Raw genomic sequence first — 19,604 nt, forward strand, 5'->3', positions numbered from 1 at the left:
TTGCCAAGGACCGCACTAGAAGTAATTTTTGCGCGTTCAAAACTGAAGTGTAACTGCCAACACATTTGTTGCCAGTTAATTGGAAAGGTCACACTCACTAACAAAGCCTCTCCGAAGGAAAGCAAAAAAGGTATTCTCACACGTGTTACAACACAGGGAGAAATCATTACAAGAATGGTAACGTGGGAAAATAAGACATTAACAAATTAAGCCCTAAATTCAGTGCTCTGCACTGCCACAGATTCCGTGTGTGTTCCCGGAGGAGCAATTTACATTTTCCTGCTCCTTGTGCTAATATTAAACTTCTGCATCACACCCAAGTAATTTAAACACACACACTCATCCCACCATCCTCACTCTACAGCTGCCATACTCCCACTGATCAGTGAATGAAGCACAGATGCCGGCCCATTCAAGAGATTCTGAGAAAGAAGAACAAACCCAGACCTGTTCACTGAGTAGCTTCATCAGTCAGTATTATGGTACATCATCATTCACTTGCTGTGTACCTTTGAGATGATGAATTTAGCTTTTGAAGCAAATTCCATCCTTAGGATTGTTTGGAAGGATCCAGCTAGAATGTATTAAAGAAGCTTTACCTTTCAGGTGCCACTCCTTCATATTTCCTCAGCTTACATTTGGTAAAAGCAACTCCACTAATGCACTCAGCTACTGATTTGTGATAAAGGGCCACTAGTTAACTAAGGAAACAATCTTCCTTTGATAAAGAAGTACAGACTGACCCACAGTCTGTACACTCATAGATGCTGACACAGAACAGGTGAAAGCAGTTTTAATTCTCCCTGCAAAGTTCTGATTTCTACAGCTGAATTTGCTGCAGCCTACAAACAAAATTTCAAAAAAGTAATAATGTGGCAGAAGCACATATTCCCCCTTCTGACTGCACTCAAACATGATCAAGTTTTTCCGTCTCCGCTTCCCAGGAAGATAAAACTCCACAGAGTTTCATCACAAAACACCAATTCAAAACAGGAAGATAAAAATGAACAGAGTTGTTCTCTGTTAATACACTGTATTCATTTCAAACAGCACTGGAACTTCCATCCCACCAGTGGGAAATGTTTTGGAGCTCCACTGACCAACTTGCTCTACTAGGACAAAACACAATGCATCACAGCAGAGAATAATTTATTTTTATACATACACATTTTCCCTGGACCCCACCGACAGCATTATCATCAGGATGCCAGTTTTCCCCACCCAACATCCCTTCCATCCCCTCATTATATAACCTTCCCCACCAATTCATTGGCACGTGCAGTCAAAATCCAAACATAACAAAGCTTTCACATTGCAGCAAGCAACGATTATTGTTCTGAAAATTAAAGCCCAGGTATTTGTTGCTGATGCAAATCCAGTAGAGGCTCAATCCCACACATGAGATAGCCCAGTCACACGGAGGAATCTGTTTTCTGGAAGAGAAATGTAATAAACATCAGTTTCCTGAATTTCTACCAGCCCATTTCCGTCTCCCGTGTAGTCCATCCTAAGCGTGGCAGGTTAGGAAGACAGCTACAACTACAACTCTTCCAATTCTGTTACAGGAAAAAAAAAATAATTAGAAGCTGCCGACAAGTAAATTAAAAGGGCCACAATGATTTGCAAGAGCAAGGAAAAGGCTGAATCAGAGCCTCCTGGGCTGTGTTGCTCAACCTCTTCCCCCACATCAAGGGGAAGGCTCACCCTGGCCAGCGCAGGACAGCCAGCCCTGCCCCACACGGTGTTGCAAAGCAACAATAAGCAGTGTCTCAGGACTTTAGCTGGTCAGAGTAACCCTGACACATGTTAGAAAGTCTCTTTTCCCAGCCCGGGGGTTGAAGAAGGAGTTGGAGCTCTTCAGTTCTCGGTCTCAAGATTGTTTATTGTTTCTTATCCATAAAGTTTTTTTTCCTGTCCAGCCAAGGTCCACTCAGCAGGACAGTCCAAGGCACTCTGCCTGCCCCCGGGGCAGTGTTATCTCTTTATACTAAATACTACGTGTACAATATTTACAATTATTTTCTAACACCTATCACCTATGTTAGACAGTGAGCTTCTACTCTAAACCAATCTAAAAGTGCCAACATTACAGCAGAAGATGGAGGCCAGGAAGAGGAAGAAGAAGGAGAAAGGCTGGACATGCCCAGATTCCTCCATCTTGCCTCCTGAACCCCCATTCTAAAAACCCCAAAAATCTATTTTTCCCCCTGTGATAAATTCACTATCATTCTACTTGAGCCGTTGTGGCTTGCAGATCTTCATATAAGGTTGGTAATTTGCTCCATGGGTCATAATCAAAACCACAAGTGTCTTGGGCTCTGTGCCAGGGTCTCTGAGCCCCCTGGCAGGGGTCTTGGCAGTCCAGGACAGCCAGAGGGATGTCCTGAATTCCGACACCTGTGCCCACCCCAGCACAGCAGGGCTCTGGTGCAGCACCATGCCAGCAGGAGGGCAACCACGGGCACAGCAGCGCCCAGAGAAGCCAGAGCAGCAAAGCAAACGCCTTGCAAGGAAATCTGCTGCCTCCCAAGAGCAATCCAGGCTCTTGGGGCTCCCCACGCAGGGCAGACCCTCCGCTGCCCTGCGAGCAAGGTGGAGCGGCCGCAGGAAGCCGCCTCTCCACCCACATGGACGCTCCGGCGGGAATGGGAGCTGGCAGCCATCCTGGAGGCCTCGTCTGGAGAGGCGGCTTCCTCGCCCGCCGCCTCGGGAGGAGTTCAGCACCATGTCGGTCACTGCATTCATTCACCCGCGCTTCAGCCAGCCGCGCCGGGGCTTCCCTTTTGTTCCGCGCTTGGAAAGAATGGGGAGGGGCAGGAAGAGAACAAACAGAAAGTTTCGATATTTAATCGCCCGTATGAAAGAGGTCAGAGTGAGGATTGTTCTCACGTCCCATCGAGAGGGTCTGGCAGCACAGCATATTTCAGGCATTGTAGCAAACTACCAGAATGCAGGGAAAGCATATCACAGAAACACAGAAATCATCACAGAAAGGCTTGGGTTGGAAGGGACCTTCAAGATCATCTAGTTCTAACCCCACCCCCGCCATGGGCAGAGTACAAAAATCAGGACACAAAAAGCGTTTCCATGGAACACTTCAGATTCAAAGCTTATGGCACAAGAGGAAAACCTCTTGCACGACCCAGCAGCCGACTGGAAACAGTTTTCCTGGCAGGCAGTGTCAGTGGGGCTCTGCGTTTTGTGCAGTTGGAGGGTTGCTTGTTTCTCGTGATTAGTTTCACTGCCCTGGAGAAGGCCGTGTCACAGCATGCTGCCAGGAGGGAAAGCAAACAGGCAGGCCCAGCACAAGCACACGGTACCCCAGCGGCGTTTGGCAGCAGAGAAATGCAGAGCCCCTTACTAGCAGTAATGAATTAACTTCTACAGGGCATCCAAGGAAGTGGAGGAGGGGACTATGTGACACAAAGGTATTTTTTTCTCTCTAAGCAGTTTTGCCTGAGTACTTGCTGCTACAAAAGATTTGAATATTTGCAGTTTTGCCATACGCTGCACATCAGAGGCCACTTAGTGTTTGCCTTTTGTGACACAACTACACCGACACTGAAATTGGCTTTTCTTAGTAGATTTCTAGGAAAACAATGCAATACTATACTGAAGCAAAGCACAAGGAAAGAAGCCTGTTTATATCATCAAAATACTGGCTTTGGACGCTGGTGGTTTCTAGGAAAAGGGGTTTGAGTTTTATGAAGTGGTGGGAAAGAGTTGGTGAAAATAAAAAATAAGGAGAGGAAAAAAGATTAAAAACTGGAGCCACACCTCTATGCACCTGCCACTCACATGGTTTCAGCTGTTTTGTGCTTTCCTGCTAAGCTAGAAATGTAGCCTTTCATGGTACTATACCAAACAACAGGAGACACTGAGAATCATTGAGGGCAGAGGAGTGCCCCACACTTTTGCAATAGATCTGCGTACACATCCAGAAAGAGCTGAGCTGTTCTACCAGAGCATTCTTGCTATGGATGCAGATCTTGCAGCATCAGGGTTTAGAGTGAGCCACACACACCTAAAATACACAGGGATAGTCAGAGGTTTGATGACTGCTGTGCTAATTGAGGGCTGAGGAAGCCTGGGGTTATTTAATCAAATGGTTCCCAGCACAGATTCCTCTCCTCCAAACAATATTTTTTTAACATTCCTCAACACAGGCACAGTATCAAAACAGGCCATGGTCTCTGGGCACATTAAACATCTGCCACAGCCAATTGGGAAGTTGAGCACCACAAAGAAAAGCTGAGAAAGGATTCCACAACACAGCCTTACAAAGGAGAGCCAGTTTTGCCTTACCAGATGTCTCCAGCCTACAACTGCATTGAGCTTGCCTACTGCAAGAGATACTGAGCTCTCCCAGGGCACTGAGCTGCCCATCCACAGCACTTTGTACTCTCTAGCAGTGCTGTCAGCTCACACCCAACAAGCTCAGAGCACTGCTCCGCCTTCCCTTGCAGGACAACCCCATCTCCCTCCCAGAAAACTCCCTTTTTTTTCCTTTCTCATACACTTTTGCCAGAGCACAGAGCTAGGGCTCAAGTTCCTGACCCTTCACCCTCTTGGACTGTTTTCCCAGAGCAAAGTCAACAGAGTGAGAAATAAAACTGGAAACAGACAATTGAAGTCAAAATGCTTCCCACACCAACATCCCAGTTGAAGATGATTACAGAAGGGATTGCCACCATCCTCAATGCAGACTTGCCTCCCTGCTCTGCCTGTCATAGCTACAGGTGAGGCCAGCACAGGCTGCCCAGATAGGTGACCCACACCAGGGGCCATGAGCTGGCAAGACGCAAGGGATTTGGTACTCTCTGTCCCTCCCAAGCAACACCTTGGAGCAGGGGTCCCAAGAAAATCAAGGTCGTGCAGAAGCACTTTGCAGTGCTGGCAGAAGCACAAATGCCTTGGCTACGGTTTTGTCCCCTCCAGTAAACAGAGCCTGAGTCAGATCTCAGCAGAGATGCCAAGACAAGGAACTTCTCCAGCAGCTGTTGCCAAACAAGCAGAGCAGAAAAATGCCTTTTGATCGTCATAACTACAAGAGCATTTCAGTTTGGTACAGTCAAGAGAACAGGACTGCAGCTCCTAGGAAAAGGAAAACCACATTTTCTTGTCAGACAACCACAACTGAGATCTCCACTTGGCTAAGGCAGGCAAGCACAATCCTTGCCCTCCCTGGAACAGGCACCAGGCAACCAGGACACAGCAGGTTTGTTTTAGATACCCAACTTCTGGCATTTGGTGAGACAGGGAAAAGAATTTGCAAGGTCAAACCTTTATCAGGGAAGGGAAGAATACCTCATCATAGTAGCAGATTGTCAGCCTGCTGCCCCCAAGGAAGCGAACATCCATCCCTTAATGGTGTCATTTACATGGAACCCAAACACACACAAAGTTTGCCCCAGTTTCGCAGTGACCCATCTCCATCTTTTCTCTCCCCTCACAGATTTTTTTAACTACATGGAAGGAAAAGGACAGGAATTTAAAGTGTGTCCCCATCTATATCCAACACATGGCTGATCCAATCCATCTGAACACCACATGGCTGCTGTAAATTTAACGAAAGCACCAGCTGAGTTTCTAACCACAGATCTCCCCTTTTCTGCCTGGTGCAGTCCCAGACACATTGCTCTCCAACAGACATTTTAAGCTTCATCTTTTGCAAGACAAAAATCAGAATCAACACACCAGCTGAGCAGTACAATAGTTCACTGCTGATGTAGAAGGGATTTCAACATTGAAATTTTCTGAATGAGAGAGAAAGAGGAGTAGAATTCATTTTCAGGTTGGGTTTTTGGTTTGTTTTCCCCAAACCCCAAAAGCAGCCTAGTCAAAACCCTCCAGTACAGGTGAAAAAGATAAGGATCTCTGCAAGTCTACTACTACTAACTCTGCTGTTACATTTGAATGTTTTTATTTTGAAGGGAAACTGTGAGTATTTTTAAAACCCAGGATTTTACAGGAGGGTATGATCAAACTTGGGGGCTGGAGGGAAATAACTCCTTTACCTCATACAAACCAAACAAGCTACTTACTTAAGCCTTCCTGAGGAATCCTATAAAGGCACTCCCAGGCCAGCACTAAAAAGATGCTGCTACAGAAGTACAGAGCATGAAGTTTTAGCCAGCAGCTATAAAACCCCAGCAAACCCAATGGCATGCTCCCACTGCAGTTCTCCTTCTGAGAAACTTCCAAGCCTTTTACCTCAGGAAGTTAACTGGTCTTCAGGGTACCAGCACACTGCCTGAATGTTTTCCCCAGTCACCTTTATTGGTGGAACCTCAAAACTTGATGAATGCTTTCCCAACAGCTGCACTGCCCTTCCTTCCACTTCCAACATCTGAAGGTGGCAGCTAGTATAATAGCCTAGGAAAAACCCAGAAAACTATTGGTAAAATGTAGTGAGGAGGAGAAGAGGAAGAAGGCACAGTCCTCTCACTCAAGGAGTGGTCCAAAAGGTCCAATACTATGATTTGCCAGGAAAGAACAATCCCTGTGTTGAGGTGAGATGCTGTGACAGCACCACACTTCTCTCCCTCAGTAACACTGTGAACATCTCGTTTCATGGTAGGCAGTTCCAAGGGACACAAAGATCATAAGGACACTTGCTACCTCCAACACCATATTCAACAGACAGAAAATGAAACAAGCTGTAAAAGTCTAACCTGAGTTTTAGAAACAATGGAGGTTCTGGAGCACCAGAAAAGCACCTTCCTATGCAAGGCAGAGGACTCTCTTTGGAAAAAAAAAAAAAAAAAACAAGATTTAATCTGCACATAATTCTAGGAAGCTTTATTGCAGCCTAGGTAAGTGGAAAGGTTGCCTTCCAGTCCCCCACAGAATGGCAAAGGGAGTTTAACATGTGGCAAATTCACGTGGCCCCAGTTGCCTCAGCCCGTCCACGGGGATGGGTGAGTGTACAAGAGCAGCCTCAGGAGCTGCATCTGAAAGAGCAGCTTGTGAAAGCCTGAAGATGTGGTGCAACAAACTTTTCTCTCAGAAAGCTGAGGAACCCAGATGCCAGGAGAGCAGGCTCCAAAGCAATCTGCCCACATCCTCTTAGGCCAAGACCATCTCTCCAAGGGGAGCATCGTGTGTGGGGCAGTGCTGTCAAGCACTCACCATGCAGATACCTAGCAGAACCACTAAACGCAAATGGTACAGTTCATGGATTAGCCAGGGCACAACAGCAGCTTTCAGGCACTCACAGCTTGGGCTGCATTTCAGCCACCTCCTCAGACACCAACAACCACATGCAGATGCCCCAACAGGTCTCAAACTAGACACCCACTTGCCTTTGATGCCATGCAACACCTTCAAACAGGAGAAGGCACCACCTTCTCATCAAACAGAAAGAGAACAGTTGCCACCAGCATCTCATTGCTCCAGGGTCTGCTGCAACACAGACAAGAAACACGAGAGGCAAAGGAGCTGCCCGTGCCCTGCCATGTATCTGCTATGTCCCAGACACCTGCAGCGAACCAAAACAACACCTGGCCAGACATCCACACCTCAAGCCCCAGCCAGCACCCTCAGGAGCCTCTAGCAGTTTAACTGGACCTGGAGAGCAGCAGCTACTGGATCCAGGAGCTAGAGCTTGGAAAGGGGTTTTCCAAGGGTGCTGCTAGCACACCAAACATTTGTCTCCATGATATGGTTTTGCCAGGTGGTGAGGGTATCCTCCAAGGAGCTAATGAGAGTACTTACTATCCTGCTTATTCATGAGAAAAAAAAACCACAAGCAAACCACCAGCTATTGTCTGCTCACACTAAAGTAGAGCCAAAACTGTGAAAGGCTTTCTCCATCTATTGAGCAAATGGGCAGCTTGGGAAGGAAAGCAGTGAGAGAAGAACACAAAGGGGACAACTTAAGTGAAAAGGTGATGGGAAGAAACTGCTGCTGAGCTTTCCCACAAACCTCCACAGCATGACACAGGCACCCCAGAAAACCATGGGTGTTGACAAAGAAGGGAGAAGTTGGCTTCCTCAGGCACTGTGGGTGTTGCATCCAGCTGCCAGGAGTCCAAAGGGATCCACCTGTCCACAGCCAATTCGACACAGACCCATGACCAATTCGAGAGTCAGGACACTGCTGAAGCCAGTCTCACATTTGCACAGCTGAGCAGATTATTGAGGCCAATGAGTCCTGTGGAAGGAGACCTGCATGACCCAAGATAATAATTTACAAAGTCCAGTCTCACAGCTGGAGATATGACTACAAACCAAATCCACAGAAGTAAGCTGCCATCCATTTGTGCACCATGCCCAGCTCTGAATCTTCAAGGACATGACCTGAGGTGCTCCAGACCAATCCCTCATGCTTGGCCCAAGGCTGGTCTCCTGTAGGTCAGATGGACTGGGGAGGAGAAGCAAGGACTTGGAGGCTCTCCTTTCCCCAAGGCTCAGCAGAGGAGCAAACTTGCAGACAGAGCTGTGCCCCACCAAGGAGGGCTCCCACAGACTGCAGGAATCTATGGGGCCTGATGGGATTCATGCAATACTCCTCAAAGAGCTGGCTGATGTCATTGCAAAGCCTCTCTTGAGGATTTTTGAGCAGTCACTCTCCTGATTTTCAAGAAAGGCAGGAAGGAAGATCCCAGATACTACAGGCCACTCAGTGTCACTTCAGTGCCCAGTAAAGCGAGGGAGAAGATTATTCCAGGAGGTATTGAAAAAAAACTGAAAGTGTGATGACAACACAGTCACCACTCACAGCCAGCACAGCTTCATGAGAGGAGAGTCCTGCTTATCAAACTTCCTTTCCTTTCATGACAAGGTAGCCCAGCTAGCTGATCAAGGGAAGCCAGCTGGTGTCATCTTTATGGATTTCCGTAAAGCTTTTGAGATTGTCTCTCACAGGATCCCACTGGGCAAGATGTCCAGCATTCAGCTGGATAAACACATCATGGGAGGGGTGTGCAACTGGGTCAGGCACAAAGGGTTACAGTCAATGGGATGACACCAGACTGGAGACCTGTCACTAGTGGGGTTCCACAGGGCTCCATCCTCGGCCCCCTGCTCTTCAGCATCTTCCTAAGTGCCTTGGACATTTATGGAGGGGATACTAAGCAATTCTGCAGATGATACGAAACTGGGAGGAACAGCTGATGCCCTTGAAGGCAGTTAGGCCCTGCAGAGAGACCTGGGTAAATTACAGGGCTGGGCAACTACCAACCAATGTGAAGTTCAATGAGGGAAAGTGACAGATTCTGCACGTGGGATGGGGCAATTCTGTTTGTACAGACAGACTGGGGAATGAGGTGCTGGACAGCAGTGCCACAGAAAGGGACCTGGAGGTTGTGGTCAATGATAAGTTGAATGTCAGTCTGCAGCCATGAGAGAATTCTATCCTGCATCTTTCCCTCAGCTCCACTAAACCTTTCCACTGCCACCACAAGCCTTTACAACCATTAAACACCACGAGGGTAGTTAAGAAGACTGCAGAAATTAGACTGAGCAAAACAACCCAAGCAGAAAAATACACACACAAACTGCAAAGCTACATGGACAACAGAGATATCAATTACCATTCCCCAATTCCACCAGTGCATTGCTGTGCAATTAGACAATATTTCTTTGGGAGGGGTGAGGAAGGATCAGGCTGTTGACAGGATTTTTTTGTGCAGCAGCATTAGCTTAAGAAGTGATGCAGAGCTATGATCAAACATTTATGTAATTGAGGGATATACTGAGTATTTCTGAGGGAGGTGTAACCTCTTTCAAAAGTTTCTACACACTTGAGATTGTATTTAGGATTTAGGGAGTTTCAAACAAGTCAGGGAGACAGAACAATACCAAGGTGTGCTTTACCTTCTGAACACAGGAGTTAGGAGCAAGATCATGAGATCACCCTGCATGCAAGGGTGGGCCAAGACAGGCACTTAGTGCAGACACAAGGCATGAAATATCAGACACCCCCAAGCCCTGAGCAACAGGGCACCCATCAGCTTCCAGCCTGTGTCCTGCTCAAGCACCCAGGAACCCTGGAGAAGTTGGGAACATATGGGACCTGGGTTACCATTTCCAGTTCCTGGTACCAGTACAATCCACGACAGTGATGCATTTCCTCTTCCCAGCACACACATGCTATGTCTCTGATTAGTCTGAGCTTCAAATGAAAAAAAGTATATGCAGGAACTGGCAGGTATGGCAAGAAGTTTGTAAGAGTCTGCATTTAAACAAGATAATTTAAAGCCTGTTCATCCTTCAAATAAGGCCAGTCTTTGGCCAAGGAACTCTGCAAGCTCCATGAATAGTGATGAAGTAACTAAGGGTGGGGCTTTTTGTTAGTAGCTTTTTTGAGGGTGGGAGAAGGGGTTAGTTGCTGATTTAGGGTGTTTCTTTTAAGTCAAAGCTAAGAAGTACAGCTTTAATTCCAAGGAAATAACAAAGTGTTCAAAGCTTCTACTGGCAGTGAAACTCCAGTGCTATAATAGGACTTTACATTTAGATGCTGCAGCCATGAAACATCAGCGTTCAGCTCTTGATCCTACAGCTGCCTGGTCAGATGCTCTCTCAGGAAAGAGGACCATCTCTTCTTTGATTGCCAGGTTGGGATGGGATTAACGTGGCAGGACCTTGAATGAGGGTGTCTTTTGAGTCAAAAGAGCAGCTTTAACTTGTTCTAGGGCTCCTCTAAAAACACCTGGGATGTTGCTCTCCTGCAAGCCACACAGACAGGCCTGAAGAGGCAGCATCCATGTTAGAGCCACTAGCAGCCCTTTGCACACAGAGAGCTGTCAGCTCTCAGACCACAGCCCAGTCTGCCCTGCACAGCATCCCTCCGCCACACAGCATCCATCAAAGCTCCACCCCAGCAAGCTTGCACAAGCAAGGGCCACCTGATTTTATAACCAGCACTCAGCAACCCTACAAACAACACTGGGGCCACAGAGACATGACCTGCAGCTCCAAGCTGAGAGAAAAAATCCAGCCCCAGCAAGGATGCAGATAACCTTCTACCAGGACTAGAGGAACACAAGCCAGAGTCAGCAGCCTGAAGCTCCAAACCACAGCCAAGGTCCTTACTGCTGTGCCAGGAATCTGTTTTCCTGTCAGCCAGAGAATAGCTCTCCCCACATTGTCAGCTGATGTCCCCACTTGACCTACACTGAACAAAAGAAATTTAAGCACTGAAGTTCATTTAAGCATGTACTGGAGGGGCAATCAAGTTATAAGCGAAAATAGTGCTCTCAATTTTATAGCCATGAATATATAAAAAAATTTTAGAATTCTACTACTACCACGGGGCTCCCTGTTAACTTTTCCTTACTTCTTCAGGGTAGAGTCAGGAATTAGCTTCCATATTTATTGGACTTTACTTGTGCTATATGAGAACTGTAAATTCACAATTCCTTGTTGTCCTTGCAAAATGTGAGCCTCCTCTTTTCACCCAAAGGGTACACAGCTCACTTCTTTGCAGAATATTTGTATTTCATCATTCACCACAAGAAACAGACCGTCAAAGGTTGAGGGGGTGGATTTTTTTTTTTTTTTTGCAGCATTCGAAGATAAAAGTACCTTCATGGCCACAGAATTTGTTCAGCAGCTTAGGGAGGCCATCTGTCTCTGTGGGTGGTACACACAGACACTTCAGAGGGCACGGACGGCGGTGGGACACAAATTCCACAACAAACCCCCTAAGTACAGGGTAGGCTGGAGTGCATACCGTTCTTGGACTTCTGGGCAGTGTTGGTTTTGAAAGACAAGCCAACAAGAAAGGAAATCCCTGCAGATGAACCCAATGGCATTTCCTCCACACCGTCTCTTTGAGAAAGACGAGCAGCTCCTCACGGGGGAGCAAGTAACACTGTGCTGGCCATGTGAGTTAATAATTGACAGCGGGCACTTCACCTGCAAGTGGGCTCGTAAACTTTTAAAGTATTAAGTATTCCAAAAATGCAAGACTGCTCCAGGGTATAACAATCGGCCCGCACCACTTGCCCAAGCTGCTGGTGCATCTGCAGAAGCACAGGTAACACTGGTACCTGGCCTGGGGTCTGGGGCAGTCAGCTCACACTCAATGGCGTGTGCACAGAGGGTGCTGGGGGTGATAAGGGATCAAGATCAAGGCAGGGAGGAGAGAAGGGTAGAAAGATGTGGGCACTTCAGTTCCCCCAGCTCTCTCCCCTTTATCAAAATGAGAAGCAGTTCCATATGAAAAGCCGTATGCAAAATCTGGCAACTGTATGCAGAGAGGTAAGAGGCCAGGAAAACATGCTCCTTTCAGAAAAGCACACCCTCCACGGCTTCAGAGACAGACCTGACCACATCAGAAACTCCCAGACAAGTTGTGCAGTTGTCAATACTTACAGTCCATCCTAGACTTCCCCTCACCTCTAATGAGGAGTTCCTGGAGCTTGCTGTTTACTTCTGCCACAAACAAGCAGCCTCTTAATGAGGTGTTGCTGTGACCCATGTCATAAGTCCCAGCTGAACACTGCTGGCAGCACAGCCCTTGCACCACCAAACAGATCTTTGTAAAACAGAACAAGGCACCATTCCCATAACTCATCTGGAACATCAAAGGAGACTGCTCCCTACTCAGCAGGGAACAGCACCTTTTTTTTTTTTTCCCCCAGAGGCTACTGGAAAATTTCCTTCTGCCATTCCAAGCGTACCCTCCTGGCTAGAGCAATCATATCTCTGCAGCACCATCCTCCAGAGGTGAGGCAGCAGATACAGGCAGAGGGGGAAAGTATGGCCTGTGACTAAAAATGGTTAAGAGTGTGGCTGAAAATCTCTTCCTACATAGGTCATTAACAGTTCATCCACAAGTCAGAGCTTTCTTCCCTACTCCATGACTACTTCATGGCATGGGGTGTTTGAAAGGTGCTAATGCTCAGCTGCCCACTGAGAACAAAGTTCAGCACTCTCAGGACTGGGAGCATGCAAAAGCAGCCCAGATGAGCTGCAAGAAGTTGCAGAGCTGATGAGTTGCAAAAAGGTGGTGGTAAAAGCAGTTTTGTGAAGTGCTGCTGCAGAGACACTGAGTTGGGGGGGTGTCACAAGTCTGACACCTCTCGGTGCTAAAGAAGCTGTTCTGGAGGAGACCCCTCAGTTTCCCCAGGAGCTTCACACTTGCAGATGCAATTAACACCCATTTAGCCGGCTATCCCAAAACTTCTTGGGAGGGGAGACTCATCAATGCTTGTGCTCATCCCGTTTGGTGATGGGCAGGAGAAAATCACACAAATGGGTACCAGGACACCTTGTACAGATTTCAGGACAGAGAAAACAAATTCAAGAACAAGGCTAGTTTCACACAGGCTAGAGGCTCTGGCAACAGAGCTGGTCTGCAAAGTCTGTGTAACAAGCTGTTCCAGCAAGTTCCTGCAATCAAAGCAGCAGGACAGTTAATAATATGTTTTGCTACAGAACAAGGTAAAAACTCATCAGCTGAATCTGTTTCATCAGCATGCATCACTACAGAAGATGGTGAGGTTGAAGGAACCCCAAGGAGAAAGGAGGGTCAGTGTAATTCCTCAGGCCCCTGGGAACACAGAGCAAACAAAATGCACACAGGGGAGAAGGAAAAGACTGCAGTGTCTCCAGCAGGATTTAGCTCGGCAGGGAGAGCACTGCACTGTGGTGCACCAATGCTTGTCCAGCAGTCCCTTCTGACTGCCCTGCTGGAAACAGGAATATCCCAGAACTGTATGTGTAGGCTCAGTCCTTTGCCAGAAAGGAGCAAGATTCCAGCAGCTCTTGCTCAGGGAAGAGATCCAACTGCCTAATCCCATGGTTATAACCATGCTAGAAACAGAAACCAAGGTGTCTACATTCCATAGAAGGTTTCCTTTTGAGGAGTAAAAATATTTTAAAACAGCATAAGAGTTGACACAACTCCAGACAAGAGGACACTGTACAGTTCAAATGCTGACCTCTTGCTCTTCATTAGCACCCTTGATATGGGGAGGTATATTTGAGCAACAAGATCAGATGTCAAGGCTTACAGATGCAGGCTGGAATATGGAGAAGCCTATTCCCACTCCTTAGCCTTCCACACTCCCTCAGTAGTGAACAAAGTACCAGTAGCACCAAGGAATGCCTGACAAGAGAGCAATCAGCAGATTAATCAGTAAATACTGACAACCTACAGACCAGCTTTATAAGCAACAGGTCCAACAAACACCCAGAGCAGCTGGGAGACAGACTGAATGTGATCCCCTTCCACAGAACATGTCTGCACCTCCTTTCTTCTGTGAGTGTGTGCAAGCCACCAGGTCTCTCAGTAAGGTATGGATAATTCCTGCAGGGAAGGCCCTGGGTTTTCAGAGACAGGTACTTGTTTTGAGGAAACAGCTGTTCCCTTTATTTTTAAACCACAGTTTAATTTAATTTTTAAACCACAGTTCAGCAAACACCCATGCAAACGGAGATGAGTAACAAGGGTACAGGGAATGTTCAAGCACACTTTTACCATGCAGAACTGCTACTTCTGAGTACCAAGCTTACAACAGAACACTGACCAGCTCACAGCCATCTGCAAAACCCAAACCCTTTTGTTACAGGCTTCCCCATCAGCTTCCTAGCCACCTGGTTCACAAAGGCAAGCCCACACCAGAGAGGACAGTGTCCTGGTTTTCTCCAGGATTGCATTATTTTTCTTCCTAGTAAACTGATGTTTGGGTTGTTGCTAAGCACTGCTTACTCTAAGTCAAGGACTCTTCATTTTCCCATGCTCTGCCATCCAGTGAGGGGTTGCACAAGAAGCTGGAAGGGAGCACAGCCAGGACAGCTGGCCCAAACTGGCCAAGGGGATATTCCACACCACAGACCATCATGCTGGGTGTATCAACTGAGGACAGCTGGCCAGGAGCCACCAATCACTGCCTGGGGACAGGCTGGGCATCAGTCAGTGGGTGGAGAGCAACTGTATTGAGCATCACTTGCCTTCCTCGGGTTTTAGTTCCCTCCCCCCCCCCTCATTACAATAACTATTATCAATGTCATTATAATTAGTATTATATTATACATTAATTAAAATATTCAACTGTTCTTAACTCAACCCACAGATTTTACCTTTTTGCTGATTCTCACCCCCACCCTACAGAGCAAAGTGTGAGTGAGGGGCTGTGTGGTACTTGCCTGCCAGCTGGGGTAAACCACCACAGACAGAAAAGAAGACTGAAACTCCAGCTCCTTTAAACAGCCCAACACAAGATGAACTATCACAGCCCTGCTCCTCACATACCTGCTGCAAGGATGAGCAAAAGGGAGGAGAAGGACCCATTCTCAAACATTTCTAGCCTCAGAAAACCAAAACTAACTATAGTGCAGCCCAACATCCAGTCTATATGAAAGATCAGTAACTACCATGTGTATTACAAGACATTAATTTTCCTGAGCTGTCTAGACTAGCAAAGCTCTAGGGTGGGAAAGAGCATTCACTGGATAGGAAGGCAATATGGTTAGCATCCTAACTACAGGAAAGGAAGGATTTCTCCAGCAAGATTCTTCCTGCACAGTTTCCGAGCCATAAAGACAGCACCCAATGCTGGATGACAAGTGTCATCAGCATCCCAATTTATAGGCAAAAACCAAAGCTGCAAATCCTAGCCTCCACTTGAAAAAGTATTGGCCTTTCAACTGAGAAGTTATCTACTGCTGTGCTCCCCCACCTTTGTTTCCCTTTGTTGTTGCTTTCAGAGTCTCACCACCATTCCCACCCAACCTCTTACATTTTCCTAGGCTTGACCTTTCCTGCATCTCTGATGCTCCCTGCTCTTTATCCACACATACCACCAGAAAGCATTTTCCCAGTGTGGCAACCCTTCCTACCAGGAGCAGCAGAGCAGTCAGTGAGCTGAGACTTGGCACCACACTCATCAAGACTCCTATTTAATTTTTACCTCTCCCCTCCAAGCTCCTGAATCAACGCCAAAGGGAACGTTCATTTTGGCAGTCAAGTCTCCCAGAAGAAAAGTTAAAGCCAAAGTGCTGGGGGTGGGACCAAGACAGCCTATTAATAGGCTGATTATAATATGAATTTGGGGAACTAGTCCCAAATATGCTTACCCTCCTGGACCTAGGGCTCTCAGGGGTGGAGTGGAATACCTAACTCAGCACTTCCAGCTTCTTTACTGCATCTGCAGCCAAGGAGGGTGGAAAATCCTGTCTGTACCCTGCCTTGCAAAAACATGGCTTGCCAGAAGGGTGGCTGAGCTATTGTTTTCTTCCCTTCTCCCCCAGAAAACAAGTTGCTCTCATACTTACATAGCAGCTCCCTCTGCCTCACCAGAAAAGACCTAGAATTGGAAAGCTTCCATCTTGGATTAAAAAGGGTGATATCAACAATTTTGCTGGGAATAAAAAAATCCAGAACGACTCCAAGAAGCAACACTGAACAATCTAAGATGTCTCGAGTCCCTTCTCACCACCAGTTTCTCCAGAGCACACTAGACTGCTGAGGAAGATCAGACTCCATGGACTGTTTGTCATCAAAACATTTAAGATATCTGAGAGCATAAAGAGACAAAAGGTTTTGATTTCAGGAGACGGATTGCTATACCTGTAAAAGCAAGCTGCTTCCTTCCAGGTGGCAGCTCAAAACCTCTCCAAGACCCCTTTAAAAGTGTCAGGATGGGGCAAGCATGCATGGTGGCAAAAGGAGTCCAAAGGCAGCAGCCAGTGGTACATGCCTACTCCAGCACAGTTAGAACCACCTCTCCAGCACACCCACAGGGCTGCTTCTCCAGCCTTCCCGAAATCCAGACTGTCCTTGTGTGTCTTCACATTCTGCCATCAACAGACCTCCCACTCTAGCCTCACACCTCAGCCAGAGAATCAGGGACAGAAGGCAGCACCTTGTGAACCTGACCTACATTTCATCAACAACCATGACAAGACCTTAATGAAAACTCTGCAAAATTGTGCCATGAAGATGATCAAGTTCTCTTTTTTTTTTTTTTCATTTTTCACAAACATTTCACAATCCTAGGCCCTTAGAAGCTGAAGGAGATATTAACTACATTCACTTTTTACAGTTTTTCACATTGGAGCCCCACTCTTTATGAAGATCAGAAGCTCTCACACACAAGTAACACATAGAGAGGACAAACTCTTCCTTAGCTGGGAGACACCTGGCCCCTGATCAAACCTACAGCTTTACCTTTGTAGTAGTAAATATGGAAAGACAGGTTTCAAAACACATGTCAATACACATTATGCTCATCTGTCAAACAAAGGAAAAAGCAACACTAGTTCAGCACTATCAGACATGCTTGATGAGTCTCTTCTGTAACATAAGACACTGGAGCATGCATGTGCTGCATGGCTTGCATTCAATGTACCAAGCAAAACTGAAATCAGCTTGCCAACAAACAAGAAGTCACAAGTTTTCATACATCTCAGATTTTATCCTAAGTTTTACAACTCTTTACTGCCTCAGCATCACCCAATACATTTCAAAACCCGGCTGCAAAGAAAGAGTTGGGAAAAAACACTGCTTCTAACATATGCACTTTTAAATATTCAGGCCTTGATTCTCAAGCAAATTCTTTCCTCTAATGGCAAGTTAGACATGCAGACTTTGGCAGGTGTAGGATCTCCATTCCTCTGAGCACAAACCCACAATCTACCACCAAGCAAACTCCCTCATACCAAATCTGCTGTGTGTGTACATATGGGTAAATACAGACACATACCAAACTTTCTCTGCAGAATTCACTTATGATTGAACTGCCTCATCACACCTCAAGGCACAATATTGTAGCACAGGGAAACCCTGGTAGTCATCTTTCCATCTCTCTCATCATATAGGTTATGCTGGATCACAGACTACAGAGCAATTAAGCTCAAAAAATTGATTTCACAAGAAAACCAAGAGATTTTTGAAATCCTGAAAGAGACATTTAATTAAGTCAATTGGTAAACTTCCAAGGGCTCTCCCCTTCATATTTTACAGAGAAGGAAAACAAAGCAGAGTCCAGACCTACTTCACCCAACAGGCCTCAAGTTCTTCTTTACCTAGGAGAAAACTCCTGGACTTCAGCTTCAGCCACTAAATCTGCTTCAAAGCAACTCCACTGCTAAGCTAATGGCTGCAGGAGACTGCTCCTACATCCACTTAAACCAGCAGATGCTAATCTCTTCATCTGCCACAGATACACATGCCATTGGGGTCTGGACAGGATAAGCTGAACAGATGTTTAAGTGCACATTCAGCCTGGGGAATCATCTCCAGAGCTCAGCTGCCAGCTTCACAGGACACAGGAACTAAGGGATTTCTGGAGAGCTTTGCAGGACACAGGAACTAAGGCAATTCAGACACCTGTCCTCTTTTGTACCATTGCTGAGAGAAACACTAATGCCAGCAGGAGAGTGGAAGCAGCAGGTTTGTGTCATACCTATGGCTCCCAAACACTCCCAGGTACATCCAACCCAGCAAACTGATCCATACCTAATGGCAAAAAGAGCATCGTGCCATAAAACCTTCAGCTCCTGCCACATGGCCTGGCCTGCTGTCAGGGCTCTCTGAGCAGTAATGCTCTGCACAGCCTGAAGGGCAGCTCCCAAAGCAGTGCCTGGCCCCTACAATCAAAATGCACAAGGCAGCCCCAACTACACAAGGAGAGCTCTGCACTTTCCTCCAGTAAGGAGACAAGGAAAGAAGCCCAGACAAGGATCTTAAAGACCTCATCAGGCTATTGACCATATCAAAGTAATGACATCAGCTTTTTTGATTTACTGCACAGGACTCCTCTAAGGCAGATACAGCCTCTCCCACACTCAGAGAGGAGCCGGAGAGATTCAGTTTGGTAACTTCGGAGGGACTCTGGAATTCTGGGGGAAGATTCACGAACCAGCAACGACACAGACTCAAACGCAGCAGCTGAGCCACACTTATCTGCACCAGCAGACCCCAAGGGCGTGCACCCACCTGAGGTGTCCCAAGCTGTAGTATCGCGACTCTCCGTCCGTGGAGCGCACCACCTTGACGGTGAACATGGGCTGCAGCTGCCGCAGCTCCAGCAGCACGATGGCCAGGTAGTGGATGAAGAGCAGGGCATCCACCAGGGACACGGCGTACTGCACTATCCCTTGGTAGTTGGTGTCCTTCGAGTCCAAGATGCGAACGCCGTAGAAGAGCCAGTAGGAGAACACAAAGAGGAAGATGAGGACCAGCAGAAGGGCCCGGAACACAAACACCCTGGGTAGGTCTGCCTTGGGCTGGCGGAAGAAAAGAGCCCAGGTCCCGATCAGGAGAATGAGGAGTTTGAACGCCACAGAGATGAACAGTCCCTCACACACAGTGCCACACGGCTCCAGATCATCTCGCCACAGGATCTGGGGTAGCAGAATGAAGGCAATGGGGGTAAGGAAGACTAGGAGTCCGAGAACAGCTGCCACTGTTAAGCCCAGGTAACGTTTGCAGTCCAACCCAACGCTGTCTTCCAGATCCTTACTGATCCGGGCAATGTCCTCCTGGGAAATACTGTGCTCAGAGGTGCCTGTGATTGCCGTCGTGGTCTCACCCCAGTTGTCATCCTGAAGGAGGGAGAGATAAATAGAAATAACACGGAAACAATCAGGCTACTCCTTTCGGATGTTCTATTTTTCTTGCCTGGAAAGATTGCTATGACAGTCTTAAG

At 47.0% G+C, this 19,604-nt stretch overlaps 1 protein-coding gene across 1 annotated transcript in view; it reads right to left on the reverse strand.

The window, feature by feature from the left end:
- Nucleotides 1–19,604, reverse strand: part of VANGL1 (VANGL planar cell polarity protein 1) — a 41,564-nt gene that overhangs the window by 8,791 nt on the left and 13,169 nt on the right. The window contains exon 4 of the mRNA XM_054269986.1: nt 18,893–19,500. Within this exon, the coding sequence (XP_054125961.1) occupies nt 18,893–19,500 (608 nt within the window). The remainder of the gene's footprint in view (nt 1–18,892; nt 19,501–19,604) is intronic.

The sequence above is a fragment of the Melozone crissalis genome, unplaced genomic scaffold (genome assembly GCF_028551555.1).
Source record: "Melozone crissalis strain CALT ecotype California unplaced genomic scaffold, PUWL_Pcris_2 ptg000008l_1, whole genome shotgun sequence".
Classification (NCBI taxonomy): Eukaryota; Metazoa; Chordata; class Aves; order Passeriformes; family Passerellidae; genus Melozone; species Melozone crissalis.